At 53.5% G+C, this 21,314-nt stretch overlaps 9 protein-coding genes across 9 annotated transcripts; 5 read left to right on the top strand and 4 right to left on the bottom strand.

The window, feature by feature from the left end:
• Positions 1 to 268: 268 nt before the first annotated feature.
• Positions 269 to 3,146, top strand: K489DRAFT_387135 (cysteine proteinase; the record flags this gene model as incomplete). Its single annotated transcript, XM_033606293.1, has 3 exons — positions 269 to 317; positions 402 to 741; positions 803 to 3,146. The coding sequence occupies 3 exons, from the start codon at positions 269 to 271 to the stop codon at positions 3,144 to 3,146; spliced, it is 2,733 nt and encodes a 910-aa protein (XP_033462055.1).
• A 1,335-nt stretch (positions 3,147 to 4,481) lies between these two features.
• On the top strand, positions 4,482 to 5,792 carry K489DRAFT_314362 (Oxysterol-binding protein; the record flags this gene model as incomplete). Its single annotated transcript, XM_033601001.1, has 1 exon — positions 4,482 to 5,792. The coding sequence occupies one exon, from the start codon at positions 4,482 to 4,484 to the stop codon at positions 5,790 to 5,792; it is 1,311 nt and encodes a 436-aa protein (XP_033462056.1).
• Positions 5,793 to 6,703: 911 nt separating this feature from the next.
• On the top strand, positions 6,704 to 7,627 carry K489DRAFT_407732 (uncharacterized protein; the record flags this gene model as incomplete). The annotated part of the gene is made up of 1 exon (XM_033607400.1): positions 6,704 to 7,627. One exon carries the CDS (start codon positions 6,704 to 6,706, stop codon positions 7,625 to 7,627), a length of 924 nt encoding a protein of 307 aa, XP_033462057.1.
• A 116-nt stretch (positions 7,628 to 7,743) lies between these two features.
• K489DRAFT_314084 (uncharacterized protein) lies at positions 7,744 to 8,541 on the bottom strand (the record flags this gene model as incomplete). The annotated part of the gene is made up of 1 exon (XM_033600991.1): positions 7,744 to 8,541. One exon carries the CDS (start codon positions 8,539 to 8,541, stop codon positions 7,744 to 7,746), a length of 798 nt encoding a protein of 265 aa, XP_033462058.1.
• Positions 8,542 to 8,548: 7 nt separating this feature from the next.
• Positions 8,549 to 10,451, top strand: K489DRAFT_387138 (CMK1 Ca2+/calmodulin-dependent protein kinase; the record flags this gene model as incomplete). Its single annotated transcript, XM_033606294.1, has 3 exons — positions 8,549 to 8,564; positions 9,269 to 9,508; positions 9,577 to 10,451. 3 exons carry the CDS (start codon positions 8,549 to 8,551, stop codon positions 10,449 to 10,451), a joined length of 1,131 nt encoding a protein of 376 aa, XP_033462059.1.
• Positions 10,452 to 10,920: 469 nt separating this feature from the next.
• On the bottom strand, positions 10,921 to 11,944 carry K489DRAFT_377563 (uncharacterized protein). The gene is made up of 2 exons (XM_033604185.1): positions 11,601 to 11,944; positions 10,921 to 11,540 (listed from the first exon to the last, which is right to left on the bottom strand). Exons 1-2 carry the CDS (start codon positions 11,787 to 11,789, stop codon positions 11,382 to 11,384), a joined length of 348 nt encoding a protein of 115 aa, XP_033462060.1. The 5' UTR covers positions 11,790 to 11,944; the 3' UTR covers positions 10,921 to 11,381.
• Positions 11,945 to 13,272: 1,328 nt separating this feature from the next.
• On the top strand, positions 13,273 to 15,170 carry K489DRAFT_315403 (glycoside hydrolase family 32 protein; the record flags this gene model as incomplete). The annotated part of the gene is made up of 2 exons (XM_033601090.1): positions 13,273 to 13,798; positions 13,870 to 15,170. 2 exons carry the CDS (start codon positions 13,273 to 13,275, stop codon positions 15,168 to 15,170), a joined length of 1,827 nt encoding a protein of 608 aa, XP_033462061.1.
• A 306-nt stretch (positions 15,171 to 15,476) lies between these two features.
• Positions 15,477 to 16,676, bottom strand: K489DRAFT_147020 (uncharacterized protein). The gene is made up of 3 exons (XM_033599191.1): positions 16,520 to 16,676; positions 15,979 to 16,446; positions 15,477 to 15,903 (listed from the first exon to the last, which is right to left on the bottom strand). The coding sequence occupies exons 1-3, from the start codon at positions 16,546 to 16,548 to the stop codon at positions 15,783 to 15,785; spliced, it is 618 nt and encodes a 205-aa protein (XP_033462062.1). The 5' UTR covers positions 16,549 to 16,676; the 3' UTR covers positions 15,477 to 15,782.
• A 1,791-nt stretch (positions 16,677 to 18,467) lies between these two features.
• Positions 18,468 to 20,270, bottom strand: K489DRAFT_314409 (MFS general substrate transporter; the record flags this gene model as incomplete). The annotated part of the gene is made up of 1 exon (XM_033601007.1): positions 18,468 to 20,270. One exon carries the CDS (start codon positions 20,268 to 20,270, stop codon positions 18,468 to 18,470), a length of 1,803 nt encoding a protein of 600 aa, XP_033462063.1.
• Positions 20,271 to 21,314: the final 1,044 nt, after the last annotated feature.

Raw genomic sequence — 21,314 nt, forward strand, 5'->3', positions numbered from 1 at the left:
ACCAAGGAATTTCTTCAATAGATAGATCATGCAAAACAGAACGAAGCTCTTGGAATATTATCCGAATATCCAGAATCATTACCCTTTCACATCAAACGGATGTGATTGAGGCATAATTATAGCCAGCACATCGTTGTTGAATCGCTGTACGTCTAGGAACGATATTGTCCACACAGCTCCGATCCAGCGATTACATGATTACTTCACAACGTTGGCCAGCTCAATATCGCGGCACCGGACACTATTGTGACTGCGCTGATCATGCAACATGAGCGACCAAAATCGTTCTTTGGTAGCAGTCCTTCGTGAAGATCAGCGTCTGACTCAGAAGCTCAAAGGCGCAAAGACACGCGATGAAGCCCTTGAAGCGGCCATTCTGGCAGCCGAAAATGCCCTCAAAGCACTCTCATTAGCTCAACGTGCCGATGAAAAAGCCCAATTTCGAGCTCGAGCAAAGGAGCTGATGAGTGAAGCAGAAAGCATCAAAGAGAATCCTGCTTGGCAACCCAAGAACGATCCTTCTCTCGATAGCGGAAACGATACCACCAATACAAGCAGGATTTCTCCAATTTCAGGCGTAGCGAAAGTACTCAAAGAGCCTCGAAGCACACGGGCGTTGACAACTCGAGAGAAGATCATCCTAGCCAGGGCGACGTTCCTGAATGGTACCAAATTTCCTATGTGGGAGTCTCCTCCATCGGCGACAGAGTTCGAACTGCCAGGTGGTGGAGTTCCATTCGTGTGTGTGCTACCCTTACGTGCATCGCGAATTTGGCTTGCTGACGAAATATTCCTCGCAAAGCGATGACTCTCCTGAACTCTCGCTGTCAAAATTCCAGCTTGATGTATTCGAAGATTGGAAGCGACCGGCCGAGGCCATGCCACCACCGGCTTGGCGATCGTCAAGCTTATCGAAGCATCAGCCGTCGATGGCCTATGTCCTAAGAATGGATTTGGTACAGGATGCTGCGACAGATTGCTCAGTAGTAGCATCGCTCTGTGCTGGCGCGGAGCGGGTTTTACGCGGCCACACCCCTCTGCTCAAGACGATAATGTGGCCCTGGGACGATGTCAAGAACGAACCTCATCTGTCTGAAAACGGCAAATATGTGTTTCGGCTCAACTTCAATGGATGCTTTCGCAAGGTCATCATAGATGATCGTATCCCAGCAAGCGCAACTGATCGAGTCATCCATGTTGTGGATCGCAACAATCCAGCCTTGCTATGGCCTGCCTTGGTCGAGAAAGCGTATCTCAAAGTGCGAGGAGGCTACGACTTTCCAGGCAGCAACAGCGGGACAGACCTATGGATCCTGACAGGCTGGATCCCTGAACAGGTCTTCCTGCAGGCTGACGACCTGGAACCGGACCGGTTTTGGCAACGCATACTAAAGGCCTTCACGTATGGCGATGTTATGATTACTATGGGTACTGGTAAGATGTCACGTAAGACCGAGAGAGCGCTGGGTCTGGCTAGTGAGCACGACTATGCTGTCTTGGATCTTCGCGAAGTCGACGGTCAGCATTTAATGCTTATCAAGAATCCATGGTTATCCGGCATGGCATGGAGCGGCCGAGAAACATCTGCTGTAGACACAGATCCAGACCCAGTCAGCTCGCCACGTGACTCGCTTAACAAGGACGATGATCTAAAGCCTGGAACATTCTGGATGGACTTGGACAATGTACTCCGATGCTTTGAGTCCATTTATCTCAATTGGAACCCGGGGTTGTTCTCGTTTCGCCAGGATGTTCACTTTGAATGGGACTTGACGGAGACGCCGGATGCGAATGGTGCTAGAAAACCACGAGGTCCTTTCGCTAGTCTCCAAAATCATCGGCAATTTGCTGTGTCAATCCAAAAACCGGGCAATATCTGGTTATTACTATGGCGACACTTCCAAAACACGGTCCCTGAGGCTGCCACACCGGACGAGATTGAGAGTGGACGACATTTCATCGACCTCACTGGTTACATGGCACTTGCGTCTTTCAATGCCAGCGGGCGACGAGTAATGCTGCCTGAACGACATCATCGCAAGGGCTGGTTTGTGGACAGTCCACAAACCCTGCTCATGCTGGAAGATTGTGAAGCCGAAACTTCATACACTATTGTCGCCCTGGAACAAAACCTGGCCGCAGTCAAGCATTCCTTTACAGTCTCAGCATTCAGCACGTCGCCACTCACCATTGCAGATGCAGCGCCCCGATACCCACACAACACCTTGCTTCCTGCCGCATGGACAAGCGACACTGCAGGAGGCAATTCACAAGCAGCCACGTACTGCTCGAATCCTCAATTCATCCTTGTCGTCACACAGAAGACGTCGATCAGTTTACTTCTGGAGACACCAGATAAAAATCTCAACGTGCACGTACGCTTGCTCCATGGAAGTAGCACATCACCTGCCAAAAGCACTGTCGCAGGCTCTGAGCAGCGCGTACATCGCATCTGCCGTCGCGACATCGTCACCGACAGCAAAGACTATCGCGCGGGCGCGTGCCTCTGCGAAGTGGGCACTCCACTCGACCCTGGAAACTACATCATCCTCTGCAGCACTTTCGAAGCTGGCCAAACAGGGCCCTTTACCTTGTTAGTTGAGTCTTCACAGCCTGTTCATCATGTCTCCCTCCTGCCACGTGAAGGCGCCGGTCGAATCCGTACCGTCTTAGATCCCGTAGATTTCGAACGAGGCCAGAACGCACGTGCAGTGAGGCTCGAACCGCAGAGACTCACTACCCTCTACGCAATCGCACGACCAATTTCTTCGCTTGCGAAGACAACCACTCAATCTTCCCCGCGCTCTCACCTACGCCTGAGTCTCCGCTACAATCGTGGCCCAGACAGCATCCTGATCGCAACATCCAACGAAGGCGAGTACGCAGATGGTCGCCATCCCATCCGCACCGAGATCATCGATCTCGCTCCGTTGACATCTACAGGATCGAGTTCTCGATCAGGAGGAGACCGTGGTCTCGATTGGCAGGGTCACCAACAGCCATGGGAGTGCTGGCTTGTCTTGGAGCGTATGCATGTCCATCCTGCGGCGGATACGGGTGATGGGGAGAGTTTCGGTGTGGAACTCAGTACGGATTCGTTGAATGGTGTTTCGTATGGACGGTGGATTGATTGGCAGGAAGGGTGAATGGAGAGGTGCGGTTTCCGATTTGGAGGGATGAAATCCTAAGAAGCGCTTTATTACAGATTTCATATCGGAGTTCTGCCTACTTTATCTCCTTGAGATGCGTGATGTGACCTGAATCGGTCCTGCATGCAGCCAACGCATGCAAGTCAGTATAGGATGTTTGTCGGAAGGAAGTGGACAGCGAGATGTGGTCGTACCATCAATGCCAAGGCAAAAGACCGATAAGAGATGACGCCGCTGCCCCAGCCAAACTCGGCTGCAAATAGAGGGGTTCTCCAGGGCGGGAATTGACGCGGCTGGCGCGAAACCAACTTTATATATCGAAGGAACGTCGCAACCAACGGGCGTTGGCTTCGTGCTGAAATGAGTGGATGAGAGGCGCTGTTGATCGGGGGGAGATCTCAACACCGCCTTTCTTGGACCGCGTGCAAGACAAAGGTCATTCAACGCCTGGAATTCCCATGTCGCGATATCAGCAGGGAGAGCTTGGTAAGATTATCGCCAGGTCCACGCCATTCAGTATCATCGTTGATTAATGGACGGCGCAATGGTTTCCGTGATATGCGTACTGTGCTGCCCTCGCCGGTCGCGCGAGTAGCATCTCATGATTTGATAATCCGTGATCTCCAACCTCACCACGTTGCCAGGAGATCCGCCCGTGGTCCACCTGTAGACTTGAACTTGTACTGTATCTCCCACTGGATTCACTCCGTGCTCATTGCCCGGGTGTTCAAGGATTCTAGAATATATAGCACACGACCATCGTCTTTTCAGGCTCGTGCGCACATGATCGTTCTGCTCAGCCTGCCCACTTGTCATTAGTATTCTCTCTCCTTCTCCTCTTGACTCCGCCTCTTCCCTCCGAATCACACATTTCTTCTCTGATATTTGCCATTGTTGTCCGACCGATTTACCTCCTCCCTTTCGTGATCAGACGGTTCCAGCGACTGCTTGTCCGAAACCCTGAACTCTCGTTGGTGACGTCAGGCGGGTACTATTTGCTCGGCTCAGACCATCATATCTCAGGAGTGGGCGCGGCTTCGAGTGTAGATAGTGGTCCACCTGAAGATACCAGTGACATACAGCACCTGCGACCCGGATACTGAAAACTCTGCGAACTACAACCGCAAGCCCCTGCTCTACCAATATCTGCAAACCAGTGCCCTCTCGAGATAGCTCTTGGAGCTCTCGTGCAGAACCCACAAATTTCTGGCGCAGCGGTGAGCTGCTGCTACTGCCGCACGCGTGGGCAATACACTACACGTTAGAACAGACGACACCAGTTCGTGTTAGACGACGTTACAGCTTTTCTCCTTCGACAATACAACCGCCACCATGAGCGCACCACCAGCGACCTCTGCGGCGACCAGCGATGCCGAGCTGGCTGCTATCAAAGACGATGGACCAGCTGCAGTGCCAGACGGCCAAGCGCCTTCAGACGTCAGCAAACTCAAGACACTCCTCTTGATCCTCAAGCGCTTCATCGGCGTATCAGACATGGCCTCAGTTCGATTCAGCCTACCAGCCCAGCTCATGGAGCCAATTCCCAACCTCGAGTACTGGCATTATCTCGATCGCCCAGAGACCTTTGCTGCGATTGGCGATGCTGAGGACCCACTAGAGCGCATGCTCAGTGTTCTCCGCTTCTGGTTTACAAAGGACTTGAAATATGCCAAGGGAAAACCATGCAAACCATACAACAGCTCGCTGGGCGAGTTTTTCAGATGTACATGGGAGGCAGAGATGGAGGGCAAGAGCGCGGATAAACCGATCAAGGTCAATTACATTACGGAGCAGACATCACATCATCCGCCGATATCTGCCTTCGTGTATGAATGCCCAGAAAAGGGTATCAGTGCCGTAGGGTATGATCAAATCTCTGCCAAATTCACAGGCACTTCGGTCAAAGTCTCGGCTGGACAGTTTAACAAGGGAATTTTCATCTCCTTGCAAAATCGCAACAACGAAGAGTACCACCTCACTCACCCTGCTGCGTATCTCGGAGGTTTCCTCCGCGGCACTCTCAGTGTCTCTGTGGCAGACACCTGCTTCATCACCTGCCCGCAGACCGGCCTCAAGACCATCCTGCACTACCTCGAAGAAGGCTACTTCGGCAAGACGCAGAACAAGGTCGAAGGCATCATCTACAAACCCACGGACATCACTTCCGACAACATCACCAAGCTAAAAGACGTGCCCAAAGACCAGATTGTCGCCCGCATCGAGGGCTGCTGGACCGAGAAAATCTACTACTCGCTCGGCGCGACCGAATCCCGCAAAGTCTCCGCCTCCGACAAGATCCTGCTCATGGACATCATCCCGCTCTTCCCCTTCCCCAAAAAGTGTCCGCCGGAATCCTCCCAGCTCCCCAACGAATCCCGGAAATTCTGGTCCGGCGTCACCGAGTCCATCCTCGCCAAACAGTACAACCAGGCCACCACCCGCAAGACCCAACTCGAGGAGCGCCAGCGCGAGCGTGCGGCCGAGCGTGAGAAGTCCGGCGAGGAATGGCGGCCGCGGTTTTTCGCCACGGCGGTCGAGGAGGATGGAAGAGCGAAGTTGTCGGATGATGGCAGGAGGGCTTTGGAGGGCCTACAGAAGGAGGACTATGCGCTCGAGCCGGCCAAGGCCTATGGAGCTTTTTAAAGAGGAGGTCGTGTGGTTTACGTCATGGTGGTGCGGGTTTCGCGATCTCTCGTTCGATGTTGGATGGAGTCTCTGCGCATGGGGGGCTTGGAATTGTCCGTGCAGAGCGAACGGAAGCGTGTTGTTGGAGGCTCTCTCTTTTTTGTCTTTCGGTGGAAATTTCCGTCCGCCGCACACATGTGTCTCTTTTGGAGAAAGCAACGGAGTCGCAATATCTCAGCTTTGTCTACTGCTGAGAGATTGTAGGGCATCATCTACAAATAAAGTAGATCACAGTTCGATCCATGACCGATCTGAACCTCTTGAAGGGCAATTCCGTCGCTGGGGATATATGTAGAAGTTTCCTGCGATTCTTCTTCTGGCCCTCCCCTTTCATCCCGATTTTCACCCGCTCGCGCTTGTCATTATCGTGAGTCTTCCGTGTTCTTATAGTCCACAACTTGGGTACCTATAAGGCGATACATTGGGCGCCCACTCTGACCGGGGCGACCGGCACAAACAATTAATCCCCGAAATGTTCCACAGACGTCAAGTTCCGATCTTGAAACGCACGATCTCGTTTAGGGTGCATGCAGGGGGCTATCAAGGCAAATGCTGTCCGTTCGCTGCATGTAGGGATAGGATCGCCATGACAAGGCTAAAACGCCTGCCTTAAAAAAATCACCCATGTCCGGTCGGGACTTTCAGGTTCCACGACATGGTCTTCGAATTAATTCTATCGTGTTGGGTCGGATGAAAGCGCATCGAAAAAGGGTACCAGACCGACTCGGCGGGTTTCACGACATATTTTTCGTGGTTCGTACATTATAAATGGCCTTGAATGATGACCATGTCGACGGAAGACGAAGGAGAAGAGAAATCGCTCGCAAAAGTCGATTTTGAGCTCAAGCGATCATCGCTTTTCCATCATCATGCTGCTCGTTGAACTGCCAGTCGAACTGCTGATAGAGATCATGTATCATTTCGAGGAAATCGCGTCCGCCCTGAAATTGTCGGCCACGAATCGCATGATGCGCGCGATCTGGCATGAAAACACGACGTCCGTCGTCCAGAGCATGTTTGAAATCAGACCCGAAGATGTGGAAGTCACGCTAGAGCTTTGCGAGATTGAAGAAGCATCCATCGCAGCAGCGGCGGCGGCAAAACAGGAGGGCATCGTCGACGGCTTGATGACGGATGCAGATGACGATGACGATCAGGATCAGAATGCAAGAGTGCGTCGCACTCTTTTCCGACTTCAACGTTCGGCTGATGCGGTCGCGAGGTTAAAGAAGGAGGTGAAAGAAGTCTGGGACCATGGGTTTATTGACGGGGTAGTTCATGTCGATGCGACTTGGAATGAGGAGATTTGCTACCCCGTCACCAATTCGGATTATTGGCAAGCATATACCAGAATTCTGCGACTCGCCGTAGCCTATCAGCATGAGCAATTCCTTCCGGCAGCGTGCGAGTCCATGTGCGATAGCTCCGTCGCAGACATGGACTTTCTGTGGAAAATCGATCGAATCCTTTACATCCAATGTGATGACAGTAACACTTTGCGCCAGGAAGATAAGACGTCGCCCGGCCAAGATTACGACTGGTGGAATCGTCCGCCATCTCCTGCGTCCTTCTATATGCCGACCTCTTGGGATTTCGCCTTGGAGACCATCGCGTTAGAGTGTGAATGGTGCCTTGCCGGTCAAGATGCAGAGCAATGCAGAATGGCTTTTGAAGTGCATCATCATCATTATGGCCAGGAATTGGTCGCTGAGATGTACGGTGCTGATAGGACCCCTTGGATGAAATGGTCTGGGTTGGCAAAACGGTGGGAGAATTCGATCCTTGATGCTTGAAAATGAGTGCAGACAGTTCTGAGTGCGCGCATCAACATCTGGCGGTCTGTCTCTCACGACATACTTCGTCGTGCTATTCTTTCGTATTTGGCCACAACATCCGACAGCAGCAACCATCATGAACTCTCAGGAGCTCGCCAGATTCTCACGATGCACAATTTTTCCCATCCTGCCTTCATGCCGCTGTCTGCGACCTTCTCTGCAAGCCAGTGCCCACCTTCCCAAGTACGGATTTCATTCATGACTTGCTCGGGTCGATTCTGTGCACAAAGAAGCACGTAGGCTACGCCGCGTGCACTCAGTATCTGAGGTAGCTGTGTCAATAAGCGGTTTGTAGTCTCCATGCCATCTTGTCCACCTGCATATGATAACGCAAGGAGATGCGAATCGCGCTCGAAACGCGCCGATGACGACATCGCCGACGATGATACGAGTTCAGGGAGCTGTTGTGCAGGGAGCTCCTCGGTTGGCACGTACGGCGGGTTAAATATCAAGACATCGATGCTTCCAGGTCGCAAAGCCGCTGTCAGATCACTGCCTAAGCTATCAAGAAATAACCCAGTAGCGTCTTCGTCGGTTGCTCTCACGTCTTGTATGGCAAGGTTGGAGGTCTTGGCAGTAGCAACGCATGCGAAAGGGTTCATATCTATTCCCAATGCACCGACATCTGTGCGACCGAATATCGCGGCAGCATTTGCTATCGCGAAGGCCAGTACGACGCCCGAACCGGTGCCGACCTCGAGAATCGACAAGGACGGGGAACCTCGGCCATCTGTAGATGTAGCTGTAAAGTGCTTCCGGAAGAATGCTTTCTCAGAAGTGCTTGATAGGGTGTCCAGGAAGAGGTAAGAGTCTTCTGCTGGTTCGTAGATGTGGGAATAATCCACATGAGACGTGGATGGTGTTGGAAGCATTGTTGCTATGGTTTGGAGCCAATGTCATTCATGATCACACGTTTTCGGCGAGCAAGTAGTGTTTTCAGATTGTTGAGTTGTATTGTCTTGTGTTTGCAAATTTGAATGTGAAGTGGATTCATCTACAGCTCGGCGAGATTCCTAACAATGTCTCTACCTATTGTGACCATTCTGCTGGTGGTGCTTATTGGCCCTGCCGGAATCTTGTAAATACATGTTAAATTCGCTTCTCTCTTAGTTTCGGTGAGAATGACTATCATCACAATGTTGCGATCTAATCGATATTCCTCGCCAGAACCAAGAGGTACCTGGGGCACGTATGCTCGATTCGCGTGCGATAGGGCTGTAAACCACTCTGAGTGATGCCGGTCTCCGAAGTACTCCTGAAGATGCCGAAGTGTGCCTGCGCCCCACCAAATGCGACATCGTCAGGGTGAGTGCGCAGCGATTGGGGTCCATGCAGAAGAATGGTGGGCTGTTCTGGACCTGGCGTCAGCGGCTCTCGTGCCAGGGAACACTATCTTCCAAGGTTACGCGCTGCAACAGATGACTGTGCCTCACTATTGATGCGTGAAAAGCCCTGCTCACTACTCGAATCTCCTGTCCGCGACTTCACAAGGCTTCCAAAATTGAGCATTGCGACTCTCGTCGAAAACCACCCGAAACTCATACCCGTGGACGTAAAGGATATTTCTGCACGGAACGCGATTGCCGATCATGGCGCAAGCGCAAGTTCAACCATGTCGATACAAAACCGGCAAGACATTGGGATCGGGATCGTATAGTGTGGTCAAGGAATGTGTGCATATCGACACTGGTCGCTACTTCGCTGCGAAGGTCATCAACAAGCGTCTGATGGCCGGGCGCGAGCACATGGTGCGCAATGAGATTGCCGTACTCAAACGAGTCTCGATGGGTCACCAGAACATTTTGACGTTGGTCGATTACTTCGAAACTATGAATAATCGTGAGTGTTGCTGAACTGCACCCGGAGCAGTCTACTCAGATTGGGGCTCACATCTCACTGCTATACAGTCTACCTCGTTACCGACCTCGCTCTCGGTGGAGAGCTTTTCGATCGCATCTGTCGCAAAGGGTCGTACTACGAATCAGACGCCGCCGATCTCATCCGAGCGACCTTATCCGCTGTAGCCTATCTCCACGACCATGGCATCGTTCATCGGGATCTCAAACCCGAGAATCTTCTCTTCCGCACTCCCGAGGACAATGCAGACCTACTCATCGCCGACTTTGGTCTTTCACGAATCATGGATGAAGAGCAGTTTCACGTCTTGACTACAACATGTGGAACACCCGGTTACATGGCGCCCGAGATCTTCAAGAAGAGCGGCCATGGCAAGCCTGTCGATGTCTGGGCCATTGGTGTCATCACATACTTCCTCCTTTGCGGCTACACCCCGTTCGACCGCGACTCCAACTTGGAAGAGATGCAGGCGATTTTGGTGGCAGATTACAGCTTCACACCCTTGGAATACTGGCGTGGAGTCAGCTTGACCGCGCGACAGTTCATCAAACGCTGTCTGACTATCGATCCGACGAAACGAATGACGGCACACGAGGCTCTGTCCCACACATGGATCATCGGCCCTGAAAGTGGTCGCGGCGAGGAGGATCTTCTACCAACAGTCAAGAAGAACTTCAACGCCCGACGAACGCTACACAAAGCTATCGATACTGTTCGCGCCATCAACCAGCTTCGAGCAGGTGGCATGGGAATGATGGACGGCGCCCAAGCGAATGCGCCAGACCACTTCCCGCCTCCCAAGGAAGAGGACGTGGATATGAAAGATGCCACTACATACGATTCAGCCTATGCTTCAGGTAGCAGTGGCGGAAAGGTTGCGCAGCAACAGAAGCCCGCAGCAGGACTCTGGTCAGCTCGGACGTAAATACAGGTATTTTCGGCATTTGTTTCCGAGAGGATCGCTGTAGTCATACAGCGACTCTCGACCGGATGCGAGGCAACATTCCGCTTCGATCTCCCATCATTTCTGCGCTGATTGTCGCACTTCAATCTCTCAGCCCGATGTGGCACAAATTGAAGCAATGCCATATCAAACGGCTGCAATAATAGTGGAGAGACAAACCATGTTGGAGAGCTCACCGATGGTTTCCGAGCTCTTTGGCGAAGAAAGACATTAAAACAAATGCGGGAGATGCTTGAATACATGGCAATGCGGTGTTTCGGTACTAATCATCTTCGAAATCTTGGCCACTGTATCCGACGACTATTGAAGTGCCGGAAACACTCGCCTGAGTGAAGAGACCCTTGTTGCGGCGTGATAGGCACAGGCCTGTCATTGTCATCTGTTATTGTCGCAAGATGAGGTTCACTTGTATGCCAAAAATCAACGGCCAAGTCTCTCGCACAAGTCAGATGTGCGTGTGTATTATGGAGAAGGGAACGAACACTGGGGAGACCAGATGGTGAATCTCCTGTGTTAGTCTGCAGTACAGGTGGAAAATGAAGTGAAGGAAACCGGAGCTCAAAGAGTTGCCGAGGACAGATATCTAGCCCGTTTATGATGGGTAATGAATCAATTGAATGAACGACCGTCTAAGAGTCTGAGGACAGTGGGCATTGGATGCCGGAGAAGAAGAACAATGGCGGCGACTTGTCCATTTCCAGACATTCTTCCCGACCATCCAAATCGATGAGCCCTTCCTGCAGTCACGAGCGGTGGTATAATGGCTGCCGCCTCTTCGCGCCCAGAGCGATGAAAACCTGCCCAGGTGAGAAAAATGAGCTTCATCGTCTTGTGTAAAGGATCACATTTCTGGTAAGAGTATAATAGCTCGGCAAGAGGCAAAAAGACGAGTTAAGGCGGTTGTCGTCGCCCCACTTCGCTACCTCCACTTCCCATATTCTGCACGCTTGCACCATTCAGTGGAAGATGAAACAAAAGATCATAAGGGTTGGCAAATGCCGTCCTTCGCCGCCTCTTTCGCTCCCGGCGATCACAAGGCGGATTGCCCAGGTGAGCACCATCCGACGTTATATTTGATTGAAGCAACAACACGATAACATTTCGGCTAAGTTTGACTGTCGCTATATGATACATATGCAGGTCACGTCCGCCGGCATACGCACCTGGACGATTCATTGTAAGTGGTGGTGGTGGTGGTGGTGATGGTGGTGGTAAATTCTTATCGGTCCGATAGGAATGGAATATAGATCGATGCCGCCAGCGAATTCGGTATGCCCACACTTCAATGAGGGCGGGCATTCTCGTTTGGCCAAATCATCTACTCATCAGGTGGACGGGCAACACACCGGACGTGCGGAAAAGAAAGACGCCGATAACGCTTTCTTTTTCGGACATCGCAAATGGACATTACCGTGTACTGTCATGTAATGTGCGCCACGTTCTTAGCTATGCACAGCTCCACGATGCTGGAGGATTTACTATTACCCCACGTTAAATCGTTTTGTTGATGATGAACCCCGGATTTGCGCCACTTCTGGTATGATCTTGCTCGTGCGCTCTCCTACATCCAGCAATCATGATGTAGCGAGCAACATGCACTTTGCTCTCCTATCGATACGACTGCCTCATCAGATATATAAGTCATATCAGGAGTAAGCGGCAATGTCACCGCGATACCGACGTGGTGCCAATAGGATCGACGAGGACATTGTTCCCTCTCTTGGCGCATGCAACACGTCCTCCAGCTCGTTTCCCCGCCGAACTTTCTCGCCGCGTCTAATGAATTGCCGTCGGATCTTGCGCCTATCGAGCCCACCATTGGCGGCAGCTCCCTTGGATCTGGGGAAGGTCGAACTGTCCGTCAACCAAATGCCGCCGAGTAGGGGCCGAGTCGAGCCCTGGCCGTCGTTTTCGATATGCACGTACAGTACAATCTTTTGCTGGTGTATCAAGAACCTCCAAGGTTCTTCATCACTGCCACGTGCCTTCGTCTCGGACCGTCGTATAGCGATACATGGCGATCGATGACCATCCACCACGTCTTTACGTACCTCGATACGCTCGACCGTTTCCCGCCATCGGAGCCGGTGACGTTTCCAAGATGTACTACTGCTGTACATCAGTCCGACCGTGGTACGCTACTCTGCACAGTAATCCTCCAGTGTACACTCAAGTATTGTGACGACACTGGGGAAAGCTAGACGACCTTAGCCTCATCATGCAGGCGTGCCATGCTTCTTCTCGGCCCGGCTCCAACACCCATCGGTCTCTCTGTCGGATGTGTAGAGCAAGACATGCCATTGTAGCTTTGGCTGCGTTGGCAAGAGACAGCTGCTCGCCGATGCAATACGAGTAAGATATATAATATCTCGAGCTTTGCCCACCTGCTCAACTTCCTATTTTCAAGATCAAGAAGCTTCGTTCTCTACGATTGTGAACGCCCGATCTCAATCCCTTCTACCATCTTTCCAGTCTCCGCCTACCCCTTTGCTCTACCCTGATCATCTCATACACCTGACACGCCATGCGTGTGGCTACATCATTACTGGCTTCCTTGCCAGCCGCCCTCGCTTGGAAGTCATGGGGATCGTCTCCCTATGGCACCGATAACGAGGGCCACAATGGCTACTGGGGCTCAAACGGACCAGCATCATATTCATCCGCGAGCAATGGCAACCAAAGCTGCGATGCTCTCACAATCGATCAGATCAACACCATGGGCAATAACTCGCTCTTCACCCGATGGCGACCCCGAAGCCACGTTCTGGCACCAGCTGGATGGATGAACGACCCTTGCGGCGCCATGTACGACCCCACTCGTGATCTCTACTACATCTCCTACCAGTGGCATCCACAGCACATCAACTGGGGCAATATCAGCTGGGGTCAAGCAACCAGCAAAGATCTCATCCACTGGACCGACCACCGCGGGTGGGAAAATGCCTCAGCACTGACTTTTGGTCCTACTGGAAACGGCTCCTACAACGGTCTGGGCATTTTCTCTGGCACTGCGCAGCCTGTGAACCTTCAAGGCGAGACCGACGGCACACTGCTCGTCTTCTACACTTCGGTCTCGAGGCTGCCGACGAACTGGGCTCTCCCGTACCTTCCTGGCACAGAAACCCAGAGTTTGGCGTATAGTACCGATGGTGGCTTGACATACAAGGAGTATGAGGGCAACCCGGTCATCAAAACTACGACGGAGCAACCGCCGATGAACTGGAATATTACTGGTTTCCGTGACCCTTTCCTCGAGCCTAGTCCCGAGTTGGATGCCGTGCTCGGCGTAAGCGAGCCTCACTACTATGGTATGTTTCTTTCCTACTTGGTGAGAATCAACACTCCTTCACGATGCTGACCATTCTGTCTTACCTCACAGCTGTCTTCGGTTCTGGTATCAAAGGCGTTGGTCCTCGTATTCCTCTATGGACTGCTCCTGCTCGGAACTTGACTCAATGGTCCTTCCTCGGCGCCCTCTGGGAGCCCAAGGCGAACACCTCTGTCGGGCCTGTACTCTCCACCGGAAGCTATGGTTTTAACTTTGAAGTCTCAGGCTTCTTCCCGCTGTACGATCGTGCTGGCAAAGCGCACTGGTACGCCAACATGGGCACCGAAGGCGCCAATGTCTCATTCCACTCCTCCGCCCAATGGGCTCTTTGGGCTGAAGGTACCGTGACTCAGAGAAGGAATGGGGCCAACATCAGCGCCGAATTCATTCCTCGCAGCGGCGGTGCCGCCGATTGGGGCAACGCTTATGCCTTGACGAGCTTCAACGACACCAAGCACAACCGTCGTGTACAATGGGGATGGTCCCGCGAGGACATCCTCGGCGCCAACCCCGCCGCCGGATCCGGCCTCTTCAGCGCACCGCAGCAGGGCTTCCAGGGCTCCCTGACTCTCCCGCGAGAACTCTTCGTCCACGAAGTCGACAACGTCGTCAACTCCTCCGCCCTGATCGAGAGCAAAAACGCCGTCCTCGTCGCCACCAACAACTCCCAATCTACCACTGTCACCGCCCAAACCCTCGGCGTCCGACCGCTCCCCGACGTCGTCGCTGGTCTCCGCGTCAACGCCCTGCACCAATCCTACCCGTGCAACACCGCTTTCAACAAAACCACCATCCTCCAACAACACGGCGCAGCCCAGATGGAACTCCGCGCCACATTCGCCGCACCCCCTGCGACCAACACCTCCGCCGGCGTCGGCGTCATCCTCGCCGCCTCACCGGACATGCGCGAACACACCACCATCCACTACCAGCCCTCCAACCACACCATCCTCGTCACGCGAAGCAAAAGCAGCCTGCTCGGCGGGCCCAACGGCTTCAACCCCGAGACCGTCACAGGTTTCTTCCTCCCATACACCACCGTCTCCCGCGGCGGAAGCCGCACCCAGACCGAGGACATCGACATGACCGTCTTCGTCGACGGCAGCCTCGTGGAGGTCTACATCAACGACCGCTTCGCGCTCTCCACCCGGATCTACCCCAGCATGAAGTGCAGCACCGGGTTCGGCGTGTTCGTGGGTCCCGGCGCGGACCCCCGGGCGCACGTCGTCCGCTACGAGGCCTGGTTGGGACTCGCGGATGTCTGGGGCGGAAGGCCGCGGAACAGCTCCTCGCCGCTGGTGTATGATAGTCCGGCGCAGACGAATAACGGGGTCTGGTGGCCTGGCGTTTGACGGAAGGATGGGAAGGGAAAGGAAATGGGAGGAAGGTGAGGAGGGAAAGGGAATGCTATTGCGAGCTTCTCTTATGATTTCGGGGTAAAAATCGGCGGGAACATTGGCCCGAAAAGTTGATCTAGAAGGAAATGAGGGGGGGGGGAACATATTCCTTTTTTCTAATTGATCTCCTCCTGTGATGAGTTGATGATCTTCATGCTTCTTTTTTGAATAGTAGAAAGTGACTGATCGGATACCACGCATCTCCCAATGGGCGATCTGTCGTCGAGGGGTGTTGTCGGTGCGCCGTGGGCGGGATGACGAAAACTCTGTAGGTGTGAAGAAACGGTTCACCAATTTCTTATTGGTGCTTTATCATGTGGACGCGATCGAGAAAGCGAAACGACCCCACTTGAAAGTTGCGAGCGTGAAGATCGTGTACAATCCATGTATTCATTCCCCAAAGAGAAATCGTCATGTGTTCATTATATAGATATATCGTGTGTTTTTAGTCATCGCTTTGCCTAGCCCTCTCGTTGTATGTAGTGGATCTTCGTTTGTTCGACCCGTCTTTCAATTTGCAAGTCGCTCTGTTGTCTCCCCCTCTCTTTCACAATCAACTTGAGTCATTTACAAGGCGAGCAGGCGCTGGTTGGCCAATCGCGCCGCCACGTTGATTACGCTGGCGGTGGCGAGGATGTGGCCGAGGGAGCGGGTGGTGCTGACGTTGAGGAGGTATGAAGGGTAGTGGCTGGTAGTATTTCCAGGTTAGCAAGTTTTGTCCCACTTGTGATCGACCCGAAAGGGTTCCTTCGTAAACACTTACACGAACACCTTGGAGATGACATGCAGACCAAGCAGGTTGATCAAAGTCTGATCGCCCGGCGCCGAAATCTGCGTCAAGGCCGCCACGATCGCCCACGAGGGGAAGAATTCGACGAGGTGGTGGTGCGCCGAGTACAGGCGCAGCGGGAGACCCTTGAGGTCGGCGTTTTGCGCGCGAGGGTTGTTGTTGTCGCGGCCGCCACGGTTGCCGCTGGCGGTCGCGGCGGCGGAGCCCGCGCCGGAGATGGCGTAGGTCACGCCGAGGTAGAGCGCGGTCAGGGCGGCGATCTGGTTGGCGGGCGCGATGGTGCCGCTGGCGCCCGCGGTGCTCACGTAGGCGACGCTGGAGATGACGCCGTTGACGGCGCGCTCGAGGAGGCCGGATGGCTGGGCCAACCAGCTGGTGACGGGCACGAAAGCGAAGAAGACGCCGCTGATGCCGAGCATGGCGAGACCTGAGGGGTTGACGCTGAAGATTGGAGGAGAGTGTCAGTGGACATTGCGCCTCTTGTCTCGCTTGACTGTTTGTTTGTTTCTTTTACAGATGAGGTGACGTCGACTTACACGCCATCGTCCTCGAGTCGTTGAAGGAAAGTCTTCTTGGCCTGAGAAGCGGTGTTCTTGACCTCGTCGATTTGCTTCTCAGCGTTGGCCTTGGCCTGGTCGATGTTGGCTTGGGCTTTGTCGGCGGAAGACATGATGGTGATGTGAGATTGATTACTGGGTTTGGTTGTGATAATGCAAGAAAGAGGCGTCGAAGAAGGAGAAGAGAGTGATTCAAGAACGCAAAGTAGAGTGGAGGAGGAGGAGCTAAAACACTTTATCGTACTAGGTACAGTAGGAGTAGCTCGGCGTGTAGCAGATGACGAGACGAAGACAAGACAGGCTCCATTGCGGAAAGAGGGGATCGCAGAGACGGATACATACACACACACACACACACAGAGAGAGAGAGAGAGAGACAGACTAATGGAGTACTCTATCTAGTATCTTATTGAATTATCAGGATTTGTAACCGCGAAGTCTTCAGTAGCTACCTAGGTAGATGGTTAGTGCTGCGCATGGACTGCAGGGAAGCTGCTGTCACCAACCGGAGGTCGATTTCGTCGGTTTCTTTTTCTTCCAGCTGGAGATCTTCAGCCTGGCATACGAATGTGATACGACGCGATGTGATATGACGATCGGGATGCAGCTGCAGATGGACGAGTGAGAGAGAGGCCTTTGCGGTGGATGATCGACACCAGCCCTGACGCTGGAGATGGAGCTGGGGATGGAGATCTTCCCGATGACAAACCCCTCCCCAATCCACTCAATTATGACGTATATGCTCAATGGCTGCCCAGGTGGCTTCTGGAGTAAAGGAATTGAGCCATCATGACGCACCATTTGCCCCGAAACACACTACTGTGCTGTATATCATCACCAGCAGAGAGGCGGATATCGACGGGATGGAAAGAAGCTGAAAACATGACCCGTCATTGTATACATGTATATATGTGTGTGTATGTATTCTCGACCAAACAGAACAATGCTGCGCCGGGTACAAACGACAACCACGACGACGACGACAGATGCAGGTGCTGCAGTAGGATACATTGTATGACAGATCCATGCCTCTTGGTGGTGGAATCTATATTATACATGGTGATGGGTGGTATGACAGAATGGTCGTCGATGTGCGGTCCACTACAGTATCTCCGGGTGTCCATGTCCATCGGCCCTCAGTCATGTACTGTATTACTACTAGGCACTAAATAAATACAGGAGAACTGATGGCTTCCAAGGTTTGTTGGCACGTGTATGTCGTCGTCCTTCCTTCCCGGAGCATCGACATCCGAGCGAGCCATTGGGCGGAAAGACCAACGCCGAGACAAGCCCAAGTGTTTGGTGCGATCCATAGAAAAGCTAGGAGGTCCAGTCCTGTCTGTACCTAGTATGCCCAGGTGCTGATCCTCCCGAACATCCGCCTCGCCGCACTCCCGCAATATCCATATATGCCGTGATGCCCTACACATGGGTGCCTGGGGCATGCAGTCCATGGGCAAACGGGACATTCAAAGTGTACGTGACCTGACACCACACAGCAACGAGACTTCCACCGAACATTCTCTATGTGTGACCAATATTCCGTCGCTCGTGGAGAGTGTGGAGAGGCATCTGCACATCCAGACCCGCAGGAAATCCAGATCGACTATTGAATCCGGGCTTTCTCCAGCGGGACTGGGCGCGTCTAGGTTTTGTCTTCGGGTAGACACTCTGCGATTGAGCACGTCTGGTGGGCACAAACCACAGAAGGAAATGTTGCTGTCATCGTGAAAACTTCACATAAAAATAAAGTGATACGTAGCATCTACGTATATCAAGAATTCGCTGGCAAGCCAAACCCCAACCTTCGCCGTGGTGTCGCCGGCGAGAGAAACTCCGCGCTATGCATGTGATGAGAAAACGTCCAACGATGTAGCAACATGACCAACTCGTAAAATCTCAACGTCACCTCGTCGCCTCCAGCGCCTCACCACCCGCCCCTTCGTCGCCCTGGACGATAGATTCCCTCGCGAGAGCCGCGCCCTCCCGCTTTCCCCGCTCCACGTTCACAAAACACATCAACGGAATCGGCAAGCCGATCAGCACCGCCAAAAACCAAAACGCCGGGCGGATGTCGCCCGTCGCATCCGTGATGGCGCCGACGATCGCCGGGCCAAAAATACTACTGCCCTTGTCGGTGATGGCGAATAGCGCGAAGAATGCCGCCTCGCTGCCAGGTGGGATCAACTCGCCGAAGAGGCTCCGGCAGTAGCTCGACAGCCCGCCTAAAACCAGTCCGTACACGGCCGCCAAAGGGTACATCTCCCAGGCTTTCTGCAGACCGATCACGCCGAGCCGTTGGATCGCAGGGATGTACCCCAACAAGCCGTAGATCGGGATGAGCTCGAACAGCGCAATGCACGCGATGATGGTCTGGCTGGGTTTCAACGCGAGGGCGCGACTGAGCTGGCTCCAGGTCAGCGCGCCGATGATTCCCGCGACGGTAGTGATGATGTTGATCAGCGCAAGCTGCGCGGGGGACATGCCGAGGGTGGTCTTGGCGAAGAGGATTGCTACGCCGGAGACGGTGGCGATGGCGTCGGAGATCATGAACCATGCGGCGAGGAAGAGCAGGACGTCCTGGAGGCGGCGGGCACGTAGCATCGTCCGCCCGAGCTTGAGCCAGGAGTGGGTGAGGTAGCCGAGCCAGGTGCCGCCTTGTCGTGAGAGCGGTGGGCCGGGTCGTGGTCGGAGCCAGAAGACCACGGGAATGGTGAAGGTCAGCCACCAGAGACCGATGGTGAAGAGGACCAGGCGGAGGGAGAAGATTGTGGAGCCGGTCGTGCTGAGGATGATCAAGGAGAGGATTTGGACGATCACGGCTGCGGCGTAACCGACGCTGACGCCGTACGAGGAAATTTTGGTCGACAGTCCTAGAGCGCTTGAAGGAGCGGCCGGTGAGGAGGGATAAGGAGTGAGTTGCTCGACGGGAGGCAGCAGAGCGGATTCGAGCTCGGAACGTTCGGCCAGGGGAGACTCGGCGGAGCGGCGTTGCTCGTCTTCAATTGGTGAGGGATAGACGTCTTCCTCCGATGTGGGGACACTTTCGTAGACAGAAGCTTGCGCATCGACAGCAGCTGCCGGATGATTCCGGACCAGGACCGGCAAGAACGAGTTCAATAGCACAAAGCTGGCGCCGAAGCCGACATTTCCTATCATCGCCAGCAGGCTCCCGAGCACAAATACGTCTGGAGTGATGGCAATGAACGATATGGTCGCCAGGGATCCAACCAGTGCGAATGTGAGTAAAAGTGCTTTTCGGTAGCGGCCATGATCCGCAGCACCAGACATGGTGACCACAATCAACGCCTGGATCGCCACCGAAATCGAAAAGGTGTACATGGCGAAACTTGCCGTGTTGATCTCAGAGCCAAAGAGGTCGAACACGCACTGTGCAGGCGCTCCACTGTCCGATGATCGCGGAAACATGAGCCGCGCTGCACCATCGGCGGTGTTGCTTCCGCCGAGACATGGCTTCGTCCGGTCGTTGGCGAGTACTGCTGAAGGACTCGCCCGAGCCAACGATTCCAAAGTAATGGGGATAAATGCGCCGAGACCGCAGACGACGAAGACTTCGGCAGCAAACGAGTACGTGTAGAATCCGAGCAGTTCCTTTCGGGATGTCGGTCGGGTGTCTTCACCGGGATAGGCGATCGGTCGGGTGCCAGGTAGCTGTCCCTCTTGATCTCCACTTAACCTGAGACCCATGGTGAAATATGAGGGGTGCCGGCCCGCGCGGTTCAACGTATGCAACGAGTGCGGCAATGACGATGATGACGACGACGAAGAACGCTCGTCATCGGCGTCGTTGTGATGTGACGACAGAGGCGACGAGCAACGCTGCTGATAATGATAATGAGAATATTCTGATCGAGTCCGTCGTTCGTTGTTGTCAGCGACGGACAAGGCGGAATGAAGTGTCGCGCTCACGCGAGGTGCCATGCGCCCAGCCAATCAGCGGGCATGGCCGCGATCTCGAATCTCGGCTCTCTCGCCCTTTGGTTGTGGAATTTTGGGTGGTCCGTTCGGTCTTTTCCTCTCCAGTCTCCAACTCTCTCCGGGAGAACGAAGCGGGGCGAGAAAGTCGCGTGGGAACCCGGCAAACCTTCTTGTACTGATACTCACCTCGGAATGCACGTGTCTGGCTGCTGCTGCTTGCTGTTCTTAGTCGCGAAGATCTCTCATCTGCTCATACAGAACGTGTATAAGGACAGTTCATCGCCATTATCCATCCAACCAGGTGAAGGCGTCAGAAGTGCAGAACATGGAGACTAATAATAAGCCTGGTAGACCCACAAAAAGAAAAAACCGCTCGTATCGGCCATCCCTTTACAGAAACATTGTCTCTTCTCTGAATATGCACATGATTGCGACATGTTCAGGTGCCCTCCACGCTACAGGGTTTATGCATAGAGCCCTCTGCGCCGCTTTATCGAGCGAGCAGAAAACGTCCTCGTGACATGGTCCTTCTTTGGATTTTTACATCCGAGAAAGAGTGGACATGACGAAAAAGAGGCGTCGGGAGGAGGTATGACGCGTATTCGAACTGGTGGTGTGGGTATGGTTCTGTGAGATGTGGGCGGTGGTCGTACGGTCTATCTTGCCGATCGACAGAAAAAGGGAATTGCTTCTTTGAGCTGTTCGAGATGGCATCGCTCCTGCCTAACTACTAGGGAACGAAATCGTGGTGAATAAGATTAGGTACCTTATCCATATATGGCATGCTGAGATGTCCAGGCAAGTGGAACTGCA

Source organism: Dissoconium aciculare (assembly GCF_010015565.1).
Source record: "Dissoconium aciculare CBS 342.82 unplaced genomic scaffold K489scaffold_3, whole genome shotgun sequence".
Lineage (NCBI taxonomy): Eukaryota > Fungi > Ascomycota > Dothideomycetes > Mycosphaerellales > Dissoconiaceae > Dissoconium > Dissoconium aciculare.

What these genes read in the sequence shown, in the direction of transcription:
- K489DRAFT_377563 (XM_033604185.1), bottom strand. Translation starts at nt 11,789, where the DNA reads ATGCCCGCCCTCATTGAAGTGTGGGCATACCGAATTCGCTGGCGGCAT. An exon ending in ATCATATAGCGACAGTCAAA is followed by an intron (nt 11,541 to 11,600) that starts CTTAGCCGAAAT and finishes GATGGTGCTCAC; the next exon opens with CTGGGCAATCCGCCTTGTGA.
- K489DRAFT_147020 (XM_033599191.1), bottom strand. Translation starts at nt 16,548, where the DNA reads ATGGCGTGTAAGTCGACGTCACCTCATCT. An exon ending in AAGTCGACGTCACCTCATCT is followed by an intron (nt 16,447 to 16,519) that starts GTAAAAGAAACA and finishes TCCAATCTTCAG; the next exon opens with CGTCAACCCCTCAGGTCTCG. An exon ending in GTCATCTCCAAGGTGTTCGT is followed by an intron (nt 15,904 to 15,978) that starts GTAAGTGTTTAC and finishes AAATACTACCAG; the next exon opens with CCACTACCCTTCATACCTCC.